The following is a 25,086-nucleotide window of genomic DNA, read 5'->3' as shown; positions in this document are numbered from 1 at the left end:
TAGGAGGGAGTCAAGGAAGCTGGCTCACCTGTGATTCAAAAAGAAAGTCTTATGAAGTTTCTACTCTGTCAAGACCATGAATTCCAAAACTTTCTTGACTAATGAGATTTCCATAACCTATGACTGAAAAGTTGTTTTCAAATTGAAGTGATAATGATTTTAAGATTACAGCATTTTTTTTCTCTTTCGTTCTTGAAAGAGTATGACCTTTATTCACCTTCTCTGACTTCCTGTAACTCGTTTCCAAATTTCAAGACTTTCCAGGCCCAATTAGCACTTTGCAGAATTCCATGAATTGAAGGGTTTTCCACGATCTGTGTGAATCTTTCCCCATGAGAAAAATGGATGCTCTGGGAAACGCACAACCCCAGTTTGAACCCGTTCTGGGTATGGTTTGATTGAAGAACTTTTGATTCGGGTAAGTTGAAACGAATCGTTATCAACATTGCACTTGAGACTAAAGATGGGAAATTTAAAAATCCGCTGGTAAACTTCGTTATAGACGAAATTGAGTCACAGAAATTGACTCTCCCGTGAAATATTACTAGGCAAAACAAGTAGGGATTCATACATCAGAAAGCTTTACTTCTTTCAAAGCTTTAGCCAACAGTTAGCACAATCTATCCGTTAAACAAATGAAAACGTCTTAAACGGAACATGAAAACTTACAGTGCTTCTAGAGAAAATTGTTCTAAACATCTTGCTTAAAGGTGTGTAAATCTCTGAGCTAAAGTCATAGGAACACACAAACCATTACCAAATACCACTATATGTGTTCTTTGCCTTAGATTGTGTTTTAAGGTTCTACTCAAACATTAAAATCCTGAAGCAATGAGATGTTCTGCTACGGTTTCCACACACTGATTGCAATTTCCAGCACCGCCAGCACTTTCATCGTAGCCACCAAGAATGAGAGCCTTGTTGGTCAAACACGCGCAAAAGCCTCCTTTGTCTTTCATTTTTAAGTACGCCGCTTTCTTGTCCTTGTCGTTCCGCAGCATCATGTATTTCGTTCCAGCAATGTTCTTGCCTGAGACGCTACCATCCTTAAGGCTCTTTATCATCTCTTGCGCTTCTGGCTGAGATACCTATCAAACATATTTTCACATCTGTAAGAAAACTGTTAAGTTATCACTGAAGCTTGAGATTTTGAATCTATTCCTGCTCTTTTTATTTCACCAGATTTCTTACCGAGAATCCAGGGCTGCTGGCCCAAGGCGAACCGTCTAAGCCAAATATGGCTGCCTTCTGAACTTTTCCTGTACCCACGAGGCTGTTGTCCACGTAACTTTGCCAGGACATGTTTCATCCAATAACCAGGGAAAAAATCGGTGTACAGTTTCAACAGTCAATCGTTACGAAAGCTCTGCAATCCAAAATGGAGAATTCAAATTTGTAGAAAGCTGACGTTCACATGCTAGTGACGTAAGAACCTCGCATTCATGTGATGGGAAAGAAATGGAAAAATCTGATTAATCGAGAGCATTCTATGAATATTTATAATAAAGCTCGGATATAACACGTACTGTCATTGGTTGAAAGAGTGTGCTCTATGAGAGTATAGAGCATAGAACTGAGCTAAAGCTGTCAGGCCATCTGCCAAATCGTAATATGTCCGACCTTTTCCGGGACTTCTTTCTAGCTTTTCTTTCGTTAATAAAAGTGAAATTTCGGAACAAGCGAGCAAAGGTTTGCAAAAATGCCAGGCGCATTAATTTACGTTACTGTAACGTGAGCAGAGACAAAAATCCTCAAAGATAAAACAAGATAGACAGTCCGAGTTTTTTTAACGGTTTTCACGCTCAGTTAGATTGCGAGTTTACGTACGGTAATAAAAATCAAACACAGCTAACACTTGTATAGTGTATAAAGTTTCGATTTCAAATAGAAAAAACAGGAATTATGAAAAATATAACCTGGCATAACTGTTAAAATTCATACTAATCATGACGGTGTCAGAGCGACTTAAGGTCTATCGCGGCTAGCTAATCATAGCGATCTTCGGTCATCGCAGTGGAGCAAGCCTCAGGAACTAAATCGACTACCCTTCGAGTGAAAAAATAAGAGTTTGCCCTGATTACCTTTCCGATGCGTTGAGTGGAAGGCCAGATCAGTCACTGCAACTGAGTTTTACGGCGCTGTCATTCCAAGCGATCTTTTTGTCTTAGTGAATTCGGCTGTTGTTCATTCATAATACACTCGCCTTGAACAGTTTGTTTTCTACTTGTCATGTGAAATAACTTGCGTATTTTTGTGAGCTACGATTGGGCCGAATTTCACTGAACATTTCACTTTCAGATCCTGTATTAGAAACTAAAAAACTTCAGGCAAAAGTGTAGTACTCAAGAAGTAGGGAGAAATACTCGACTACGTCTCGTGTTTCCCCCTACACTTCTTTCGTGCTCTAGCCGCTTCCTGCGTGCTTTACAACAGAACAGAGCACAGTCAAGGCTTCTCTATTTGTTAAACAGTAGCGTGTGAAGTTAACATGGTAAATACAATTCGGCGTTTTATGCATTTTTATGCATTTATCATGTCGAGTTCAAAGTTAGCCTAGTTCCCAAGCCACTCGTCCGTATGGTCCAATGTGTTTTGCACTCTTCAGATACGAAGTTAACTCGAGTTAAGGCGGGAATCCTCGTTCCCCTTTATTAGGTAAGTCGATCATTGCTAGAAAACGCCGAGAGACGGGGCACGAGAGAAAGGAAAACAATCTTTCTCAGCTGCCGTTGTTTATTGTCAGAAACGTTTTCCTTACCAAAATACAAGGGAAAATCTCGTGACTCAGGAATAACGCCTTAAAGAATTGTAAGTAGCTTTCCCTTTTTTGACAATTTTTTTTTTGACAGTTGACTGCTGTAATTGTTATTTTATCCCGATGTTTGGTTGGAATAAGGTAGATTCCGGGTCCAATATTCTCTGGTGATCTCTGCAACCCTCATTTGCAAATTAAGACGTACAAATTACGATGTACGTGGACTTTACCACAGTAGAGCTCTCGCTGCTTTAAACAGTTTTCTCTCCGTCCCTGCATCTGTGGGAAATTTCATCATCCTGGTCTTGCTTCCCAAGGAGTCTTCCCTTCAGCCGCCATTTAACGTTGCCTTGCAGTCACTGATTAAACACAAACACAACTCATGCACAATTCCTCCATTGCCTCTAAGGAGGGGCCAACGTTGGAAAATCATTACGGTGGCCAATTTACTTTATCAACCCAGTTGATAATACTAAATTACCCAATCAGATGCAAGACTAGAAACAGTCGCGACTAAGCCATTTGCGTTTTCACCTATGTTCTGATTGGTCGCTGAGATAACTACTCTAATTACCAATCCTATTATGCGCCGAACAATTTGAAGTTTCAATATACCCCCTCCCCCCCGGCATTTGACCGTCGTCCGTGCGTACGTGGGTACTTGTCACTAGTGATTAGGCTTTGCCCCGTTACATGACATTTCCCAGTAGACAACCAAAAAAGTTTAAGATATAGATAATCCTACCCCATCAATTTAGAAAAATTACATGGAGAAAAATGCCACTGTTATTCAATTTTCCACGAAATTCTCGGCATGTTCTGAAATCCGAAACTGCAAAACGAAACGAAACAAACGAAAATAATGCCTAGAAGTTTCAGCCGTCATATTCGTCTCGTTGCTATTATAGTCTACTCCTGATCTACCTCACGGGGAATTTCAGTTATCTCTCGATTGCCATTGGCTTGGCGTAACGCGTCGAGGAAACTTTCATGAAAAAAATCAATGAAACAATCACGGACGTAGAGGCTGTCACTGAATATCGTTATCTGTTTCTTCGTCTCCTTTCCGTAAACGCTTGGTATTCGATAGGGCTGGCGTTCCGTCCTGGAAGCTACATAGAAGTGTCAAATAATAATTTCAACTGCTCGCGAGGAGGAAAATATAAAGTTTCGTGAGACGGCCTTATTATGCGAGAGAATATCTGAAGTGAAGTCTACATATTCCGCGCGTGACATTTCATCCTCCACTCGTCTCCATCGTTGCAGTGGTTTTGTTTTGGTCATAACGGTCGTTTCGTTTTGGTCGTTACGGTCGTTTCGCTTTAGTCGCTTAGCTTGTTTAGCCTGTTTCGCTTGTTTCGTTCCAGTCGTTTCGTTTTGCTGTTTCGGAAATGCCGAAATTCTGAAATGCCGAAATTCTCAAATGCTTGGATGTTTTCTAAATTCGTTTTTAGCCAGTTTGTACTTAGCCAAGTCACGTGTCAATTTTTTTTTAATCGTAAACTCTCACACCCAAGATAACAGCCGAACAAAGAGCGAGGCCCCACCTCAACCCACTTATCCCCCCCCCCAAAAAAAAAAACAAAAAAAAAAACAATAATACTTGCATGGGTAGTCTACTGTGTTTTTTTTATTTTCCATGTCTGTGGCAATCCTCCTCTTACCGAAAGAAGAAATACTGATTATATTCTAACACGCTTAAGGAAAGTGAAAATCTCCGGACTAAGGAGTTCGGGATAGAGATACTATCTCAAAATAGTGCTATTTATAAAACTAAATTATTCGTATTTTGTACTCTGATAAAGCGCGCTCTTTCAACCAGTGATAGTGCGCGCTATGTCCAAACTTTATCATAATCGAAGACAAGCTGTAGAAGCATGATATCATATCTCAAACTTGAAAATGAGGAGAGACTTAAAATGTGTCGATGAAGATATTCGTAGAAGCCTAGAAAAAAAAAGCCTGGAATTCATTTGTAAATTAGAGAAATTCATTCCAAAAATCAAGCAAGTTTTCTCTTAAGTTTAAAGTTGAGTTCATGTTGTTATTGGAAACATAAAGTAGTACTGAGATACGTTTTTTAAACATAGCATTCTCTCATGTTCGCAAATCGATGAATTTCCTGGAAGGTGGACTTGTGGCAACATTTTAACATGAAACATAACAATAAATTTATCGATCTGAAAAGAGTATTCATTTGACTATCTACTGAGACTGATTCACATCAAAGAGAATCACATCACATCAAAGAGAATGACGAAGGGAAAATTAACTCAGTTGGTAATGCCAAATAAAGTTACCTGATTTCATTTCTACTTTCCTTGTGATCGCTGTTGTCCTCATCCTGGTTATAATTGACATATCTTCAGTAATTAGTCCGGAAAAAGCTCTTTGGTCCTGCACTCGTACGGCTTTGTTGCTAAAAGAAGAAAAACGTGAAGGATAGCAGACGTAAGAAAACTGAAAAGTCACGTTTTTCGACGAAAAGTGAGTTTCGTGTTTTGACTCGGAAAAATAAAAGGAAAAGTTTTCTTTTCTTGTGGAATCTTTTTTGTGGTTGGCCTGCGCTGCTCTATAGAGTCCTATTAAATACTTGGCTCTCGTTCATCATGATGATGCACATATCTCGCAGCGCTCAGTCCGTATGTCATGACCCTCAGCCAAATGCTCCCTCGTCCAGCCCTCCTACACAGTCAACCAGACCATGTTATTAGAGACTAATTTCTCGAAAATAATTCAAATTTAGCTAAAAAGACGTTACCCTTATGATTTGCACGATATGCACAGGAAAAGAACGAATTTAATTGCATAGCTCTAAAAGCTCCGAAACCGGTTGGATCATCAAGGTGACTGAGACTAAATGTTGTCAAAAACGCAAAGCAATGACGAGTACTTCCTCGAAACGTAAGCGGAGCCCCCAGAATACTGGACTGTGAGAGGTTCGGGAAACTGTAATGACTATAATTGGGGAGAGACGTGCGACGAGTGTCATGATAACAAATGCAAATGAAAATTTACACAACCATCTAAGTATACACATATAGCGCGCTCTATAAGTCAGCCTACCTGGCAGCCTTTGGTAAACTACTATATGACCCTTACGGATGTTTTACATTCACTCTTTACATTATCTCCAATGACAGCAACCGCAGTAAGTGTCGGCTGACCTCTAGTTCTGTTGCTGGGCCTGAGGTACAAACAAGTTGTGACGATGAGGCGAGTTGGTACAGTTTTGAGCTGCTGTTGGTTATTGAGTGGAGGTGACGCCTGTGGGAATTCGTCTTTGGAGTCGTAATGACAATGGTAACCGCTCTCTACTTGATAATTTAATTCTGCTTATACTTACACGAGAATCTGTTGCGCCTCAGCCATTATCAAGCTGTTAGACAAAGCCAGCCTAAACCAGGAGAGCCAAACGCAAGAGATGTTTCTAAACATAGCAAAATACTAAAAAACTTTATTTGCAGCACTGAATAACAAAACCTTGTAAAATTTACTATTTTGAGACTGCGAGAAAGACGAACCCCTCTAGAAATGAAGAGCACATGCTGTGCGAGGGCGTAATATATTTTCTCCTGATGTATATGACTTGCAAGGCCACGTTATATCTTTGGCAGCGCTGAACTTTTTCCTGTTCATCCCTACGTCGTTAGGAAAGGTCCTGGTCCTCATTGCTCCTCACAAGGAGTCTTCCCTTCATCCGCCATCATGCTCATTACTTAGCTTATGTTTGCCGCCATGTTAACTTCCCACATAAACGAACAGATGCAAATGTTAACCAAAATTCAAAGATCAGAACGCCTCACAGCTTAAGTTTTCAGTGGGGTGTCCTTAATGACAGTTACCGCAATTAGCGTGGGCAGACTTCTCGCTTGGCCTGCGACACAGACAGGCTGTAACACTGAGGCGAGTCAGTAAAGTTTCACGCAGTTTTTGGTTCCTATGGGCGGCTTTATCTCTTATGGATAGCATTCGTACAGAAAAAAATTTCATAGTGGTTTCAAAAGGTGTACCTCTAAATGTCATAATCTGTTGAACAATATGGGCTTGTTGCTACATAAAGATCTTTCTAAACCTTTGCAGTCATCAAGTTCACATACAAGGTAATCTTCAAGAGTAGCGAACGAAGTTGGAACTCTACTTAACATAGCAAAGTACTTTAGAACTGTATGTGTAGCACCGTCAGTCTACATATTATGGTCGTATGTTATCTTCCACAAGCTTTAGTGAGACCTTTAGTATTTCTTTTCTCCCTCAGTGACGTATCAAGTAAGGTTGCTTTAAGATGCAACGCATCCCTTGCGTTCCTAAATTTAAGTCTAAACCCGTTCCTCTAGATTTACTGCTGAAAGATGAAATGAGACAGACAATAGAGGAGTCCGTTACTGTTGTTCTAGTAGTTAAGTCGTATATTTAAAAGTAGTACTGACTAAAGCTGTGTAAAACTGTGAATTTATCGATAATTTGCGTCTTTAGACACTTTACAATGAAGTCAAGGTAATTGATTTAAAATATTTTAACCTTTTTCACCAATTGTGGTCATTGTAATTCGAACTTAGTTTATTGTTTCCTTGTAAGAGTTTGACTATCTTAACAAAGTGATCCACAATTCGCAGTGTACATAATTTTGTACACAGTTGTAACACAATATCAAAACAACAAGGCCTTGAGAATCCTTCATCAATGTGGATCAGAATCGAGAGTCATTTGTCAAACGCTTTCTAGAAGGCAAAGCAACATTTTAGGCGAGAAAGCGAGTCAACTGCACGTGCGCTCAAGAGGCGCTGATTATAAGGCTGTCTAAAATATAATGGGAGATATTCGCAAAGTGAATCTATGGATGCAATCATTCACTCTGACGAGCAGAAAGCGCTCAAAACTTCAGCTTTAGAAACTCTTTACCAACTCTTGGCCAGTTTTAATTATCAAGTCACTTGATAAAATTAAATAAACCCCCCCACCGACACAGCACCACAGAAACTTTCCCTCTTTCTTCTATTGGATACGATGTCGTTGAAGTCCGCTGCAATTAAAACATCTGAAAACACACCTTTATTTTTATTCGGTTGGCCGTATTGCCTAGACTAAACTGGACAAATTATCCACTGAAAACGGCACGTTCTGAAATTACGAAAGTCCCTGCTCTTTGCAATGATTCCCGGGAGAATTAGATGATCGTTGTGGGCATGCTCGAAGGTACATTCAAGCGTTCGAGCCGCCGGTGGGCTCACTGAAGAGTTGACAATAACGTTTTAAAAATCCATTTTCCTGTGAAAACGGAAAACTTGTGTTGTGTTTTTAAAATATAAACACTGCGTAGACGAGGCCTGCAACGGAAAACAACTGCCCATACTTCAGATGTCTCTTGAGCTTTTTTCAGATCCCGTTGCATCTACGCTGTTGGGGCCCTCACCTCTTGTCGCTTGCACGTGAGTCTAAATGGCTAAATTTGTTTACGAACTTGTTCCTTCCTTTCCATTATCATCGCTGTTCTTGTTGCTGTAATGTCTGTACTCAGGCTTTAACTCCCACATATTTTTGTGAGGATTTTTCGTGTTATAATGTCCAATCTCTTTCAATATACTCTTTAGATATGCCTACAAGAACAAGGAGATCGGTTCTTGTCAGATCAGTAACAAGGAACAATTTTTAACCGGGTTAAAAGTCATCTCCAAAATAGTTGCACTTGTGATTAAGTAAGGGGTAGACATTCTTCAGACATGAAAATCAACGTTACTTGTGTTACTGATGGTAAAACCATCCAACCATAACAAAAAGCAGAAAAAAAAAGTGAACGTCATTAACGAAATTGTAATAATAACAATGATAATAATAATAATAATAATAATAATGATGATGATGATGATGATGATGAATCAATTTCATTATTTGAGAGAGTGTCCACCTACCCCCCCCCCCCCCTTAAACCAACATTAACTTCTGTCTGTTAACAGTTGACTGTTGTTGGGTTAGGGGAGGGGGAGGGGTGGGTGGAGTTACTCAGATACTGACATTGATTGATAATAATAAAAATACTTCAAATAAAAACAAAATAATGGAGACATATCATTGATTCCAGGGTCTAGTTATTTGAAGGCTGATTAGCATTAACCTAGGGTCAGATTTTAATCTGGGTTTCTCTATTCCTTTGCTCAAAAGCCTTTGTGGGATAATTTTCTCCGTTCAGTTTAGAGCATCCAATAATCACATTCCAGAGAAAAGAGGAATTATGCTGAATTTTTTTCTTAAAGCTTTCAGATCTGAAATTAGATTTCAAATTAATCCTTGGGTCATTCTTACCAAGCTTTGAACAACCAATCCCTGACACCTAAATCAGGGGTTCAAAAACATAATAACGAGGCAAATGACCTACCTTCCCACCCTTCCCACTCTTCCCACCCTTCCCACCCCCCTTTCCAATTTCCCTCAGAGCCTTGGTGGGAAATTGTTTTGCACGTTTCATTCCATAATAATTCCTCAATGACCAAAATGTCTTGAACCCTTTCACTCCCCAGATTAAAATATCAATTCTCTACACTATTCTCCATGCATTTCTCATCACTTTTGTTTTGAGACTTTTACTTTAAAATGTGTGAGTATTGTGAGGAGAAATTTATTTTTGGTCACTCACCACTGGTTGTTTTGTGATAGTTATGAGGTCCTTCAAGTTATAGTATTGATGTCTTTCAAATGCATTGAAAAGCAACGCTTTGACAACATCTTCATCTTCTCGAGCTCTCTTTCCTTCTTCTTTCTTTTTCTTTTCGTGTTCAATCTGTGAGGAAAGGGAATGTTACAACTTTGAATAGGCAGACTGGAGAACATTGAATTGAATAGTTCTTCCAAAAAGAAGTGAGTCTGAGAAAATTGCGTAAAAAAATTTGATCAGTGGAAAAAAAAAAAGTGATTTGAGACTTGTTTCCAAGTTGCAAGGATAACCTGAGATACAACTCTTACTCTTTCACTCTAGTATATCATGAGCATGTATAGTATTGCAAAGTGTACGCATACCATTGTGATTAAAAAGAAATTTTGAAAAAATTAGAGTACTCACATTAGCCTTGTGGTCAGACACTGGACGATATTTAATAACACGGTCAACCTGTATGGCTTGCCGTCCTGATTTACTTTTATTAACAATTGTCCTCCTGGTAAATAAGTAAAAAAAATAGCACAACAATGTTGCAATCATGACACATGATGACTATACAGGACTCTTTTGTTACAATAACATGTGGGTAACCTTTTCCTCTAGTAGGAGTTCTTAGTGATTGAGTGTTACAATTTGAAACTATTAAGTTACTACCTGCAGTGGCCAATCAGAATAAAGGGAAAATCACGAGGAGCCAATAATAACTCTGTCCACAAAGTTATGGACCACAAATGTTGGAATTAAACTGTTTAACCACACACATCTATGCATGTGGAAAAAGTGCTTACTTTTTCAAACTCAGGTAGTCAGCACTAGGCTGAATTGGCCGACAGTCAGCTTTCTGTACAAGTACTCCTTCAATAGTGACCTGACCTGCAGAAAAATAAGTGCTATGTGATAATCAATAGCTAAGGTGCTGGCTGTTGGAAGTTAATCAAACACAAACTCAGAATTTTTACAGAAAGATAGTTTTTCCTTGACTGTCCCAATGATAAGACAAAAGAGAGTGTGGAATCCCAAGGTTGCGATGACAGACCAGATCTTTTTCTTGTTTAACTTTCAAGAGACTGTTTTAAAGACTTTTTTTATGTCTCTTAACCCTTTAGCTCCCAAGATCTGATTGTTAATTCTCCCCCTGTAGCTGCTACACATTTCCTTGTAAATTAGTTATGAGAACTTGTTGCTAGATCAAGATAGCAGCTTCTACCTGATTTAAGTTTTAATATTCTGATCACCTGTTTGCTGAAGACTGTATGGATATTGTAGGGAGAAGTTTTATGTTAATCACTTCTGGGAGTTAAAGGGTTAACCTTTAAACTCCCAAGATCTGATTGCTAATTCTCCCCTTTAACTGCTACACATTTCCTTGTAAATTAGTTATAAAAATTTGGTGTTAGTACAAGATAACAATTTCTACCTGTTTGAGTATACTTATTACCTGTTTGCTGGATAATGTATGGATATTATAGGGAAAAGTTACATGTTTGTCACTTCTGGGAGTTTGAGGGTTCAATAGCCTCAGTATTAATTGGTTTATCATTCATGATCAACTGAAACATCATTAAACACCCAGGATATTTAAGACAATGTTGTTACTCACTTTTTTTAGGTTTTTTTTCTTCTTCATCATCTTCCACTGAGGCTAAGAGAAAGAAAAGCAATATTTGACCATAGTAAAAAAGTAAAGTAAAGCCTTTATACAGGCCTAGGTGGCCCACGGGGCCAGTGCTTAACTCTGGTTTCCTTAGCATGAAGCGGCTAGGAGTATTGCTACTCCCCCCTGGATGGGATGCTAGTCCATCGCAGGGTTGCCCCCAGCATATTTGCTAGTACTCATTTGTACACCTGGAGAAGAGAAGCACTGTGTGAGTAAAGTGTTTTGCCTAAGAACACAACACAATGACCCTGGCCAAGGCTTGAACTCGGACCACTTGATCAGGAGTCGAGCGCACTAACCATGAGGCCACCACGCCTCCATATTTGACCATAGAATTACATTATTTTGAATGAATAGATGAGAACATTTTAGAGTGTCTGAGCATTGATGGAAAAATAATGTACAATTTAAACATGCGAGTATTTATCAGAAATGATTGCTATTGCTTCATTCGAACTTTGACTTCTGCCAATCAACAATACTCATGTCATGTGGCTTCACTGGACACCAAATTTTTAAATACAAAAATTAAAAGAAATATCCACCAAACTGTACAGAGTTGGTTTTTAGATCTTGGGGGTGAGGGTTCATGAGGACATTTTGCATTCTATCTTAAAATATAACCTCCTGGTCCTTCTGAAAACACTCCCATTGACTGTTCGACTTTAGATAAAACCATCTTGTACTCCCTGGGAACCTTGAAGCTGCCTATTCCGTCTTTATTTGTACTGTCTTGGCCATCTTTGTTGGAGTTGTCTTCCTTATTTGCCAATGCATCTGACAGATTAAATGCCACCTGAAACATGCAACCAAACTAGTTGAAAAAAAAATTACTGATTAGCTTTTCCCTCACCAACAATGTGGGAGGACACAAAGATATATAAAAACATATTCATGCTTTTAAGATGACTTGGGATTTGAAGATAAATTGTTTGTAGTCTGATAATTATTCAATACATCAGTTACTAGTGCTCATCTTTTTTCAGGAATCTGGCCTAACATACATGTCAACCTCATTCACTGGGTCCCTCCCTTTCTTTACTCCCAAGGGAACAGAGGACTGAGAAGGGGGTAACCTGAGGGGGACTGGGACATAAAGAGGAAAGATCCTTTGAATGTGAATGCAGATATTTAACACATTACTTAACGCTTTCACTCCCAAGATCTGATTAGTAATTCTCCTTACTATCTGCCATACAATTCTTATGATGTTAGTTCACAGAATTTGATATTGGATCAACTAATAATCCCATGATTGATATTCTTCTCTATTCTCATCACCTGCCTGCTTGATATTGTATTGATATTGTAAGGAGAAATTCTGTCTTGGTCGCTTGTGGGAGTGAAAGGGTTAAAACCTCTTTTAATAATTACCCATATTCATACCATTTGCCAGACTTCTAAAACTCATTTATAAGAAGAGAGCTTCCTTCTCATTTTTATAAAATAATCATTATCATAATCATTACCTAATTTTTTATTGGTACATAATAATATCACTTGCTAGAAAAACTAGAACATGGATAATCTACCACATACCTCATTTCTCTGAGGATTGCTGTTGATAAAAGAAGCAGTTTATAAGCTTTAAAGCAAGATTTATTATGTTGTAAATGTAGTCAAAAAGTTAATTCAGAACATGCTCAACTGACAAAATCTATGATCAATAACTTTTGAGAGAAGTAAAGAATTTTGTTAGAAATAGATACCAATTTTCAAAGGAATATGTTGTGAGTAACAACTATTAATCAATTTTGGTATCATTGGCATATTTCATTTAGCAAATAGATTCCATGTTCTTGTATGTTTGTTCCGCAATAGATCACAGGTGACATGAAAAGGCGGTGAGAACAAAATCATGGCATATGAAGGGCAGCCACCTGTTTACTGTGATCTATTTCAGTACAGACCTACAGCAATATAGAATCTATCTACTTTATATAATAAAGAGGTAAAGTATTATTAATAGGGAGATGATCTAGGCATCTGTGCTTCAATTGATCATGTAACAAAAACCACTTGAAATGAGTGCGTAATTCATCTTATCATATGATGTGGGTTCTACAACTGAATTATACTAATTAAAATACAAAACCAATTTTCTTCAAATACTGTTTTTGAAATATTTGTTTGATTGAATATTTTGTGATCCCCAAGATATCAAAGTCTATACCGTTTAAAGTAGAGTATCGATTTCTATCAAATAATCACTAGAATAGGCAACATTTAAATGTGAATCATCTTAAGTTGAATTGAATCAATTTAAACGTTCCTCTTGAAAAATGAACCGGCCGGAAGTTGCCGTCTTACTTGCTTATCTGAAGACTCCCCACGATTCCAGAAGCATCAGTGTTGTCCATCCAAATGTTAGACAGATATTTTGGTACCTGAACAAAGAAAACAATTAATCCAGTAAGTATATCACATTAAAATGATATTATGAACTAACATGGAAACCATTTCTCCAACTATCTGCCCTTGATGTCACATGGAAAACAAGATTTCTACACAAGTCTGAAAGTGTTTAAATGATACCAACTTTACCTTCACAAGCCAAACTGCTCTCGATACTCCGGAACAATCAACTTCAGACCCCATTATGACGAGCCAAAGTACTTCTTTTTGTAATAAACTGTGACTTGAAGCGAGAAAGTAGTTTATATTCTCGTCACGAAGAGTCCTATTCTGTTGAAACGCGACATCGTGTTATTTTTACACGACACATATAGCAAGGTAACTAGTTTCCAGGCTTTCTCGCGGTCGAACGATAGTGAAAAAATTATTGAGTGTGTTACCCGTAAAGCATATACATTGTATCCTCTGTTTCTGATTCGGATTAAATAGGGTAGCATCATCGAGGGAAAAATAATTTGACTTTTAACATTTTTTCTGAAAAGTTTGGCTGATTTAGCAGTGACCAAGTTCTATTGAGTGACAGCCGTCACAGAAGCGCGTATGGCGAAGACCAAGATTAGTGTCTACCGTTATACCGCCTTAACAGTATAACAAAGAGCTATTTAAAATAGTTTGTGCGCACTTCCTTGTTGGTCAGATGAGGACACACCAGGGGTCAAATAAGTGCGACTTGTTGCAGCGATCGCAAAGACAAGAGTTTTTGTCGATCTGACTTTCGCCTAATGATTCTCCAACTCAGTCTTAATTTGACGTATCACCTGAATGAATAATAGAATGACCTAGTGAATGTGTAACTTGAATAAATAAGCCGAATCGTATCAGTAAGCTTTCAGGTTTAAGCCAGTGGGACTGAGGATGCAGTGAAAGATCTGTTGAAGTAAGGATAACCGTTTTGCACCCGCCCAAAAGTACCTCGGTGATATCGCAGTTCACTATGATCCCCTCGAGAAGCAACGCCAAACAATTTGTTCCAGCACTGAAAATTCTCTCTTGTGACAAAAAATTTTCTTCAGAAACTGTGTTAAAATAAGTTATTTCTACTCAAATAACCACGTATTATATATTGGAATTCTGTACATTTATTTATTTAGTATCAAAATTTATTTGCATTAGTTTAATTAGGTGCTGCTTTTCTTTCACATTTTCCTCCTTTCTTTATCAACGCAGATCTTGTAAGTTAATTGTACTTTCTGGGTAAGTATCACCGTTGCCTTCATCTTGTTCTGACGAGCTGTGGTTGTCCAAATAAGGGGACAGGTCCCCTTTTCCAAGACTTCTTCTTTCATCAGCTACATCTGTGAGAGAAGAAATGGGTACTAGAGAAATATCCGAGGACACATCGTGTGTTGTTACATGAGATGTGGTATCATTGCCGTCTACCTCCATGTGTTCTGTACCAGACATATGAACCATAGTTACCGCCGCCGGGTCAGTTATTAACCCCTGGGGTAAATTGATCTGCAGCGACTCCTTAGGGAGTCGTACTGTGGAAACACCCTCCGGGGATCGTTGGATTTGGGCCACTAATACCTCAGCTTCATTCTCGGTGTCTGAAGACTTGACTTCATCCTAAAGAAAGAAACCAAGCGATGAGGAATACATTGTTCTATCATCGGATGTCCGTATTGACTTCTAACCGAAAGGAAAACATTCTAAGTTCCGCCATGGAAAATTCCATTCTACGAATGGACAGCTATCTGCTTCGGCAGATAACTCAGACCTCGGTTTTTATAATTTACGATATCCTGCGCAACCTCATCCTATGATTGCTTATTGTATTCTCAATGAGGATGAAAAATAAATAAATAAATAAATAAATAAATAAATAAATAAACAACAAAAGTAAAATAAATAAAAACAAAATTGAACACAATTGAGAGTGGTTGATATTAATACCTGGGTGTCACAAAATTCTTCTGTACAAAATTCCTCGAAGCTTTCCGTATGTTTAAATTGAGAATAGAAATCCGGAAACCTTTCGAGCTACATCAATCATACTCAGAAATAGAGCAAGTTTTCAACTAAGCGTCGAAAGGGATTTGGAATTGCATTGGTTTTGCTTTACTTTTCCCTGTGATTGGTCCACAAAATACGTGAATCCCGACTTTATCATTGGCGTTTTCCCGCGCTTCAAGAAATTTACATGTTTTCACTTCAAGCTCGAACTTGGCTCTGGTTATATAATTTTTTGTTCTGACTGGCCGTTGTGATCACTTTGGTTCTGGTTTTACGACACTCAATTGAAAAGTGCTCTATAAAGAACGGCGAGAAAAGATAACTAACCTGAAATATAACAGCAGGTGGGGCAAACTGGTCCTCCGGGTGCACATCTCTGAAATCAAGACTTCGCGATCTTTTACTAGAGGCACTAGCATGTAAAGTTTTTGTGGTAGTTCCTGATCCTTCCTGACCTGCCTCACTCGTTATATGACTCATCATGCTGGTTATACACAAGTCAAACCCGCCAGTGAGCTTGTTTCCTTCCAAAACTGTCCCTCCAATCATTTCAGCTCTTGCTTGGACAGGATGATGAGAAATAGAGTCTTGATCATCATTTGCGCTTCTTCCCACAAACTCAGACACATCTATCTTGGAGGTGCTCTCTAAACCCTCAGTAACAAACTGCTCTTGTTGAACGGGTACTTGGATTCCTGAAATTGTTTTTATCTCTCCGTCATCTGCATGCTTCTTCTCAGTTTCCAGGACTACTTCGGTGGTAGGTGAGACGAGTGGGTGCCCTGTAGAAGTAACCAGGGCACACAGGGCACTCGATGGTAAATGGACACCTACAGATGAAAGTCTCGTGGCATCCTCTAAGCTAAAATTACTTGAATGAAAAGCGCCGATTGTAGTATACAAGACTTCTGGTTCGGTTTCACTCGAAATGCTTCCACAGCTAACTGCACTGAGATCAGCTGCCAAAGCACCCTGAGACGAGTCTGTGAAATCAACTGCAAGGTAATAACAAAATACAAGTTTAAGAAGGAGGAAAATCCATTCAAAGGAAACCACACAGATGGCGTAGCAGATAGGAAACTAGTTCTCCGGATCTGTTTTCCCTCGTTTCCAGAGAAAGGAAGATAAAAACAACTGAGAAGAGAAAAAGAGAGCTGAAGAGAGGTTAAGTGAAAAGTGATTGTTAACCTAGATAAGTTCACTTTGCAGAAAAAAAAGGTTCTGGGTGCCTGCTATCTAGCATTTTGGAAAAGTCTTGTAGATACTTCCGTAACTTTGTGAAAATCGCATAAAATTTCAAACTCACGATAATACTTTTAAAAGACAAACTGTTTCAGCATGACGCATGCCACAATAACCTGACGATGGCACGAGTCATACCAAAATATGTCTTTAAAAAGTATTATCATGAGTTTGAAATTATTTTGATTTTGTTTGCGAATAATCATTACTGTTTAAGTTAGTTCAACGAAGAACGCTACATCCCCTTTTTCCAAAAGAAAACCTGACTGAGGGAAGTGAAATATTGCGCCTTCAAAGGATGTATAACATGCATGTCGTTTAAATTTGCGTAATTTTCCCACAAATTATATATCAAATTGTTCCATACACTCAAGACTTTTACCTATCAAGTTTTTTTCGAGTGCTACTTTAAAAACCCTTGCTTCCAGCTGGAGCAAAACGTATCGTGAAGCGATGAAATGACGAGCGTGATTACAGGTATAAATGGGGTAAGTTTGGCCCATTGTATCTCTTAAACATGCACGGTGATCTATCTTTTTATTGTATTTTTCGAAACAGACATTGTTAGGTAACATTTAAGGAAAGTTTAAAAAAAACTGTTCAATAATTTTTTTTCTGAGGAATCACCTTAAGGAATATTCATGATAGAGAAATTGCTGAAGTTGGAAATATACTCATCTGTCTAAGAGTATCATATTTTGATTTTTTAAGTTTGTCACTTGTTTTTTTTTTCCACCCACCCGTTGTCATCTTTGTACCTAGTTGGTTCATTATCTCCTCTTTCGTGTTTGTATTCAAATAAAATAATATTTAGAAGTCGAAGATGTTTTAAGCTGAGGCTTTCCGTTAAAAAGATCCCAACCTGCGTGTAATTCTTCCCAGTTTGCGAACGTCCATTTTTACGTTACCAAGAAAGCTCATCACCCTACCTCTTAGTGCCTTGTTTCCATGCCGTTTCTGGTGCGCTCTTAAGTTAGCAGCCGTTGTGTATGTCTTACTGCAGCCTTCTGTGTTACATTTGAATGGCTTTTGACCAGTGTGTTTACAAATATGCACATTCAGGCTGCTGCTAGCTGTGAACGCCTTGCTGCATCCTTTAAACGGAACAAAAAATTAAAATAAAGAGATAAATATGAAATGAACGTTAAGGTGAATGTCAGTTGAACACAGCGTGTACTCATTGTGGATCAGACATGATATTTGTTGAACAACAATACCAATGCCAACAAGATAATCAAGATAATGACAAGATAATCTGGTTTATCAAATGAGTTGATAATGTAACTTGGCCACCGTAAAGAGTTTCTAAAATTGATTCTTTTAGCGTTAGCCCTTTATCATATAAGATTCCATACAAAGCGGGATATCCATGGTAAAATTATATACGCTGAGACACACTGTCTCAAGACCTCGCCTAGGGATGCGGCCTAAAGTCAGAGTGCCATTTCTTGGCCATCTCTATCCCTCTTAATAATTCATTGAAACGTTTCCTACCATCAAAAGGGCAAATGTAAGGTTTTTCTCCTGTATGAACAAGCTTGTGAGTCTTCAGATGACTTGATCTTGTGAAAGATTTACCACATCCTTCATAATTGCACACAAAAGGTCTCTCCCCAGTATGTTTGCGCATATGTCTCTTGAGTTTGTAGGCACTTGTGAATGACCAGCCACAACCCTTTAGAGATAAAGGGATAAATTTAAAAAAAATTGTGTTGGATATCTAGTGTGCGTGTGGTCCACTAACAGTCAGTGCATTGGGATCAAACGTGGCTCAAAATTATCTAGAACTGTGGAGAAAAAGAAGAGTACTGGGCCCAGTTGTATCAAGGACAGAAAACGCTATGTGTCCAATACTGAGATAAATTGCTATCCACCAGATAAGACATAGTAAAGCGTAATGCTCTACCCAATGGATAGAGATTTATCCAATAGATAACATTATCCAACCCTCGAACAACAAGAGCTGGAGGTAAACTGTACCTGAACTTCACAAGGAAAGGGTCTCTCTCCTGTGTGTGACCTCAAGTGTAACTTTAACTTGGATGCTTTAGTAAATCTTTTCTCGCATCCCTCTACAGGACATCCATGAGATTTTTCGCCTGTGTGAATTCTCATGTGTGAGGTCAAAGCACTAAAAGCAGCGAACATCTTGCCACATGATTCCACCTCACACCTGTAAGGTTTGTATTCGGCGGCATGTTTCCTTTCATGTACTTTTAGCTTGTGCTCCGTTGGAAACGTTTTTTCACATCCTTCAAAACCACACATGAATGTGTCTGTCCTGCAGTGCGCCCTCATATGTGTTTTTAAGTTGTAAGCAGTGGTAAAGCATTTTCCACATCCTTCATGAGTACACTGTAACATAGAAACAAAAATTATGCTAAGTTATGAGAAATATTATGAACAAATTTATGGCAAGCTACCGCAGTAGGTGACTTGAGTGAGAGAGCCAATGATACAGGTCAGCTGCTGTCATGATGTTAATGAACCTGTACTGGTAATTGCTACAGGGATGCAGTTAATAAACCTGTACTGGTAGTTGCTACAGGGATGCAGCTGTCTGCTTTGTAATTGAAACAAGACTGCTGTTTCTTTGTTAGAAAATTTTCTAGTTCAGCAACATTTCGTCTCTGTTAGTGTGAAACATTTTAGGGTTATCTGATGAAATAATTACAAGTTTTCAAACATTTCAAAAACTATCATTGAATAACGACAAAAAAAGTCTTACCAGGAAAGGTTTTTCTCCAGTATGGCCCCTGGCATGCCTTTTTAATTTGTATGCTGTGGTAAATGCCCACTCACATCCTTCATGAGGACACTAAAATGGCAAAATTAATCAATAAATTAAAACTACAAATGATATTCAACGTAGCATGTGCATGTATGTGTATGCACTTACATTGCTAGTATAATTCATCTAAAAAATAGCAATTCATGTTAGTGTGGAATAAGTCAAGTGTGGAATAAAGAGATTGGAGTCTGACATGAGATTCAAGCCAATTTGTATCTGAAATGAGGCATGCATCTACCTAATGGTGTATTTGTTTGAGTCTAGATTAAAAGGCTCTGACTTGACCCTAACTAGGCTAGGATCATTTGGATTGTGTGCTGGTCTAATGTCCTATCTTAACCCTTTCACTCTTAAGATCTCATAAGTAATTCTCCCTACTGTCTCCATACAAATCTCATGTTTTTACTTTGGAGAATTTGCTATTGGATCATCTTACAATCCTCTAATTGGTTTTTGTAACTGTCTGCTTGATATAATATTGAAATTGTATGGAGAACTTCTGTCTTGGTCACTCACATGGGAGTTCAAGTGTTAGAGAGTTATGTACCAAGCTGCACCCTAGTACTCATAAGCAAGCTGGACCAGAAACTGAAACAGACTAATGTTTATTGTACCTTGTAGGGCCTTTCCCCTGTATGCGACAGCATATGCAGCTTCAGTTTGTAAGCTTTGGCACAGACTTTATTACAGCCAGGATGAGGACAAAGGTGCCCCTTTCCATCAACACACTCATCCTCCTATTGACAACAAAGAGAGAAAAAACTGATAAGTATTCAAATTCTTCTGATGGGTATGACCCTCTTACTCCCATTATCTGAACATCAATGTTCTCCCCTGTCTGCCATGCATTTCTGTTTTGGTCACCCTCTAGTAATGACAGTTAATAAAAATTATTCTGTCAACCACATGACACCTTACATGCTTTGTAGAAAAAAAAACATGGAAAAAATCCCATTGCAAGTGTTGTATGCAATAGTGCAGGTGGCACTGTTAACAACCACACAGTCCCAAGTTCAGACCTGCAAGTTGCAAAATACATAAAAAAAAAGGGAGAAAGAGAAAGAATGGGAGTCATATGATAAAAGTTTATAGACTGAGTTAGGTCAGGCTTAACAGGAGAATATTTTGTGCTTGTCATGACATACAGACTGAGCGCAGCAAGGTCTATATTAACCCTTTCACTCCCAAGATCTAATTAGTAATTCTCCTTACTATCTGCCATACAATTCTTATGATGTTAGTTCAGAGAATTTGGTATTGGATCAACTAATAATCCCATAATTGATATTCTTCTCTATTCTCATCACCTACCTGCTTGATATTGTATTGATATTGTAAGGAGAAATTCTGTCTTGGTCACTTGTGGGAGTGAAAGGGTTAAATACTTTCAATTTCCCTTCCAGTTCCCCACTTAGTCAATACAAGTAAATTTTATCAACTGGGGATCTACATCAAATCATTAAAAGTGGCTCAGAAAGATGTAGTGGGGGTTAATTGTTCAATAAAGGAGTGGCTTTTACACAGAGAAGTTTCACTTTCAAACCTGATTGTCCTGGGCAATTTCATTCACATCAATACATGTATTAGCATCATGTGACATGTTTATCTGAATTGCTTGGTTTGCTGTGACTCCAGGCACAAGCATTCCACTCAGCAGAACCTGCTGCTGTTCTGTCAGAATGACATTCCTACCAAAGTCTGCTGATGATGTCAACACATCAAGTGCAGAGTTCCCATCTGCCTGGTTAAGCATTGCAGAACTGGTCGTAACAACTTGATAATGGGTTTCACTATCTTCAGCATCACCTTCTGTTAGGATTGCAGGCACATGTGTTGAAAAGGTACCAACATCAGTGGTAAGGATTGCATTGTTCACTAGAGATATAGTAGAGTTATGTCCTGGGTAAACTTGAATTGTGATCTCCCTCAGGTTATTTTTGTTTTGTTCTTGAAGTAAGGTAGCATTCTCTAAGGGAACTTCAGAGGTTGTTTGATCTTGGTTTTCATGTTGTGCTTCCTTTAAGGCAATATCATGGGATTCTTTGCCTATATCAGAGTTCTGCACTGCTATGAAAAAAAAAGGAAAAACCCTATGGTCAGTTTATGATTATGCATAAATTTACAGATTGTAACTGTACCATCCTAACCTAGCAAGGCCTCCTATTCCACTGATTTATTTCATCACAAAAATGATGCTCTGTGGTAAGGTATCAGGAGGGAACTTGACACAACTCAAACAGAGGGTACCGGTCTCCTATATGGCAGCCCAGAGAGCAGAAACCAATCTTCACCCCACCGTTAAAATCAAGTCATTTGCAGAAAGGGGCAAGTGTGAGCTGTTGCAAACTACAAAATTAACGATGCAATTTCACAGTGGCTGTGGAACTTTAAGAGATGGGGTATTAACAGTAATATGTGGATTTGCTCCTCTTGGAAAGATGTCAGGCAGTTTGTTAAGTTCCCTAAACAGTCATCAATTTCTTGCACCCACTCATACTCCTGGGTGGAGAGATGCACCTTGAGAGTGAAAAAAGTATCTTGCACAAGAACACAACACATTGACCATAGGAAAATATTCAACCCAGATCTTTTCAATAAATATCCTTTATGAGCCAGATGTTGACACACCAAAATTCTGCTGATCAGAACTGGCTTGAGAGCATCTCCACCCCTTTGATTAACAATTAAAACAAGAAGGACTATTCAGATATATGAATGATTTTTTTCAAGTAGCTGAAATTGGATTCAGTGAGAACAAACATAAACAAATTTAAAAAGCTGTTTGCCTACATGTATTTAATGAAGAAGATGCCTCTTCAGCATCAAGTTGTTGATTATCACTCTGTAATGCTGTTGATGAGCACTGAACAAGATCAGACTCATTGTTAGGTGAACCTAATGGATCCAATGCTAGAGGAACGACTCTGTCATCAACACTGATCAGGTTATAATCTGACTTGATTCTGTCATGGTGAAGCTGTCCTTCTTCCAAGTGATTTACTCCACCTACATGAAGGAGAATCAAACTGTTGTATAAATAAAAAAAACTTTAGGAATAAACCTAGAGAACTAAGAACATGACTTTTTGGAGGCGAGAGAGATTGATTATATGAAAATGGATTGCCAATAATATTTCATACGGTCAAATATTTTTTCAGTGATGCATGGAGATCATTGAAACTACCCAATGAAAACATTAGAGCATGGCATGTACACCTAACTACTTCTAATCACAGGTTTAAAACTTCTAATTGAAAAGTCAGCTTGTACTACCTGTATACTTCCCACTGAATGATTCATTCATTAACCAAATAATGGAATAGTAAAATTACTGAGGACATTTTAAACTAAGTTTGATTGTAATTTTTCAGTCTTCTTTTACTATTGACTCGATAATATGCCATCATTTTAGAAATAATATTTCAGCGCACATGGATTTCTCATCCCTCTTTCCTGTTTGTTATACATATCAATACTCAAATAACAAAATTAACCATTTAACTCCCAGAAGTGATTAACATAAAATTTCTCCCAATAGTATCGATATATTCTTCAGTAGACAGGTAATGAGATTATTCAAACTTATTGGGTAGAAGCTGCTATCTTGATCTAGCACTAAGTTCTCATAACTAATTTACAAGGAAATGCATAGCAGCTAGAGGGGAGAATTAACAATCAGATCTTGGGAGTTAAAGGGTTTAGTGTAACATTTATTATTCACAAATTCAAAAAGAATTTATATTATAACATGTAAAAAAAAACAACAACAACAACAAAACACCTTCATTAGGAAAGGAATTAATATCTTTGTCTCCAATTTCCCCATACACAGAGGGTTGGAATGTGATCTCCATTTCCTCCTCAGAGTTCACAGTGTTCCCATGGGGAAAGTGAGATGACAGTTGTTCTTCCATGTTACTGTCCACCATAAAACAATCTTGTACTGAGTGCACCTGATCCCTCTCACAGGACTCTGTAGACACATTGGACAGATATTTCTCATATTTATTGTCTCTTGAGTCAGTATCTGTTGTTGGAACAGAAAGCTCATTTTGAAGAATACTTGCAGATGATGATTCAATCTGGCTTAGACTAGGAGATGAATGGTTCTTGTTGTCTCTTTCACTCACTTCCTTGTCTTTCAGAAGTTCAGAATCTGTATCTAATATCAGGCAGATATATCAAAAAAAATTAAAAAAATTTTTTTGTAGCTGATATAAAATATCTCTGTACATTTTACACAATATTCTGCAATTTGAGATAAAGGGAAGTCATTTTAGGACAATGAATTCATTTTTAAAGGGAAAAGAATAGCTTGATCAGTTTATCTCAACCCAACAAGCCTTGTGACTTGCATATAGTTGTAAGATCTTATCTTAATTTCCACAACAAGATATACTATGAGTAGTCTCTCCTTTCGACACAGTCCCTCACACAAGTACAAAAAGATCGGTGAAAAAGAAGTTGATGTAAGCATGCTGTAGGCAGCTCAGGAAGTGAAAGCTTCCCTCAGGGCACTGGCATCAATTTTTTTCCAATTTTTTTGTTTTAGACTCGTACAATGAACTTCACTGAAAAGAGGGGGGTGTGCTCATAGTCTTACAACAAGAAGCAACTACAGATATCTTCCTAACTTGCTTGGGTAGGATGTTAGTCTAAAGAGAGGGAACAGGGTATTGGATAAATTGTAGATCGGGGTGTGACAGATTTTTTGCCAGTGTACTTTCTCAGGCAAATTCCTTTAAGCAACGTCAAATGGCTGCTGAAACTTGGAGTTTTGATTGTATGTATTGTACTTCAAAATTATATTGTTTCTCTCAATCAAGGTGGGAAGCAAACATTGCCTTAGACATCTTAGAGGTTAATATAAGGATATCATTGTGATTTCGATCAACTCTGTGTCTCTGTTACATGACAAAATGAAATAAAATGCTGTGCGTATAATTTTTCTCTAAAAGAGACCGTCTATAAATAGCTATTTGACCCCTGTTGGTCAACATGGCGTCTCATGAATTGAAATTCTTTCAAATTAGCAATCTATGTTATTATTACTGAAGACATGGTTGATTTTGATCATCGAATTCGTTCGAATAAATGTTTTCTTAAAATCATGTCTCGTTCTGTGGCAAAGATGTCTCCAAGCGTTACATGATGAGACAGCTAGACAATGACGTTGCAGTCTAGTGAAAAAGCACACTTAAACCCCTTGTAGCTAAAAAATATTAAACAAAAAGGTCCTCCAACAAGACGATATAGTATTCGTACCACTCGAATTCCGTGCTGGATCATCATTAGCCCCTGTACTCAAGTCTGGGAGCCCCTTGGAAGATGCTAGCCCCTGCGAATCCATCATGGCGTCCCCGCTTCATCAACAACAGAGATGGTGGTTAACCGATTGACTTCATCCCCTGGGGGTGGCAGTGGGGAGAATTTGATTCAGAAGTTTTTTTTTTTATCGGTAATATCAGAGCTGCATACCAGGCGCTTATTTAGCTCAAGAGATAGTTGAGAAATGTAGAAAATGGTTTCAGTCCAGAATAAGTTTTGTCCATTTGGTTTGAAACCGATTCTAACGTGTCCAAAAGCGTTCAACGCGGAAAAATTGGTTCCCAGGAATA

At 38.2% G+C, this 25,086-nt stretch overlaps 3 protein-coding genes across 5 annotated transcripts; all 3 read right to left on the bottom strand.

Moving 5' to 3' along the window:
* Nucleotides 1-548: 548 nt before the first annotated feature.
* On the bottom strand, nt 549-2,217 carry LOC131787279 (profilin-2-like). Its single transcript, XM_059104375.2, has 3 exons — nt 2,082-2,217; nt 1,192-1,366; nt 549-1,088 (listed from the first exon to the last, which is right to left on the bottom strand). The coding sequence occupies exons 2-3, from the start codon at nt 1,300-1,302 to the stop codon at nt 816-818; spliced, it is 384 nt and encodes a 127-aa protein (XP_058960358.1). The 5' UTR covers nt 1,303-1,366; nt 2,082-2,217; the 3' UTR covers nt 549-815.
* A 5,575-nt stretch (nt 2,218-7,792) lies between these two features.
* Nucleotides 7,793-13,740, bottom strand: LOC131787240 (general transcription factor IIF subunit 2). The gene is made up of 9 exons (XM_059104331.2): nt 13,609-13,740; nt 13,375-13,451; nt 12,604-12,622; nt 11,689-11,860; nt 11,008-11,049; nt 10,196-10,280; nt 9,810-9,903; nt 9,387-9,530; nt 7,793-8,352 (listed from the first exon to the last, which is right to left on the bottom strand). The coding sequence occupies exons 1-9, from the start codon at nt 13,660-13,662 to the stop codon at nt 8,209-8,211; spliced, it is 831 nt and encodes a 276-aa protein (XP_058960314.2). The 5' UTR covers nt 13,663-13,740; the 3' UTR covers nt 7,793-8,208.
* Nucleotides 13,741-14,556: 816 nt separating this feature from the next.
* On the bottom strand, nt 14,557-25,047 carry LOC131787233 (uncharacterized). Of its 3 annotated transcripts, none has more exons than XM_059104319.2 (11): nt 24,734-25,047; nt 23,250-23,630; nt 22,259-22,474; nt 21,012-21,535; nt 20,083-20,205; nt 19,406-19,495; nt 18,658-19,032; nt 18,172-18,352; nt 17,607-17,771; nt 15,763-16,430; nt 14,557-15,048 (listed from the first exon to the last, which is right to left on the bottom strand). In XM_059104319.2, the coding sequence occupies exons 1-11, from the start codon at nt 24,819-24,821 to the stop codon at nt 14,638-14,640; spliced, it is 3,222 nt and encodes a 1,073-aa protein (XP_058960302.2). In that variant the 5' UTR covers nt 24,822-25,047; the 3' UTR covers nt 14,557-14,637. The 3 variants fall into 3 exon arrangements, with proteins under 3 accessions (XP_058960302.2, XP_058960303.2, XP_058960304.2); XM_059104320.2 differs by having other exon boundaries at nt 21,012-21,532; XM_059104321.2 differs by having other exon boundaries at nt 23,250-23,441.
* Between the last annotated feature and the right edge of the window lie 39 nt (nt 25,048-25,086).

Source organism: Pocillopora verrucosa, chromosome 6 (genome assembly GCF_036669915.1).
Source record: "Pocillopora verrucosa isolate sample1 chromosome 6, ASM3666991v2, whole genome shotgun sequence".
In the NCBI taxonomy this organism is placed as follows: Eukaryota; Metazoa; Cnidaria; class Anthozoa; order Scleractinia; family Pocilloporidae; genus Pocillopora; species Pocillopora verrucosa.
Note: the sequence above shows the minus strand (reverse complement) of the source record. Positions and strands in the feature narration are given on the sequence as shown.

Excerpts from the sequence above, each read along its gene's own strand:
- LOC131787233 (XM_059104319.2), bottom strand. The coding sequence starts at position 24,821 with ATGATGGATTCGCAGGGGCTAGCATCTTCCAAGGGGCTCCCAGACTTG. Across the intron at positions 20,206-21,011 it reads AAATTGCCCAGGACAATCAG|GAGGATGAGTGTGTTGATGG; the intron begins GTTTGAAAGTGA and ends TGTTGTCAATAG. Across the intron at positions 19,496-20,082 it reads CAGGGGAAAGGCCCTACAAG|TGTCCTCATGAAGGATGTGA; the intron begins GTACAATAAACA and ends TTGCCATTTTAG.
- LOC131787279 (XM_059104375.2), bottom strand. The coding sequence starts at position 1,302 with ATGTCCTGGCAAAGTTACGTGGACAACAGCCTCGTGGGTACAGGAAAA. Across the intron at positions 1,089-1,191 it reads CCAGCAGCCCTGGATTCTCG|GTATCTCAGCCAGAAGCGCA; the intron begins GTAAGAAATCTG and ends TATGTTTGATAG.
- LOC131787240 (XM_059104331.2), bottom strand. The coding sequence starts at position 13,662 with ATGGGGTCTGAAGTTGATTGTTCCGGAGTATCGAGAGCAGTTTGGCTT. Across the intron at positions 10,281-11,007 it reads AGAAAAAAAACCTAAAAAAA|GTCAGGTCACTATTGAAGGA; the intron begins GTGAGTAACAAC and ends ATTTTTCTGCAG. Across the intron at positions 9,531-9,809 it reads TGTCTGACCACAAGGCTAAT|ATTGAACACGAAAAGAAAAA; the intron begins GTGAGTACTCTA and ends CTTTCCTCACAG.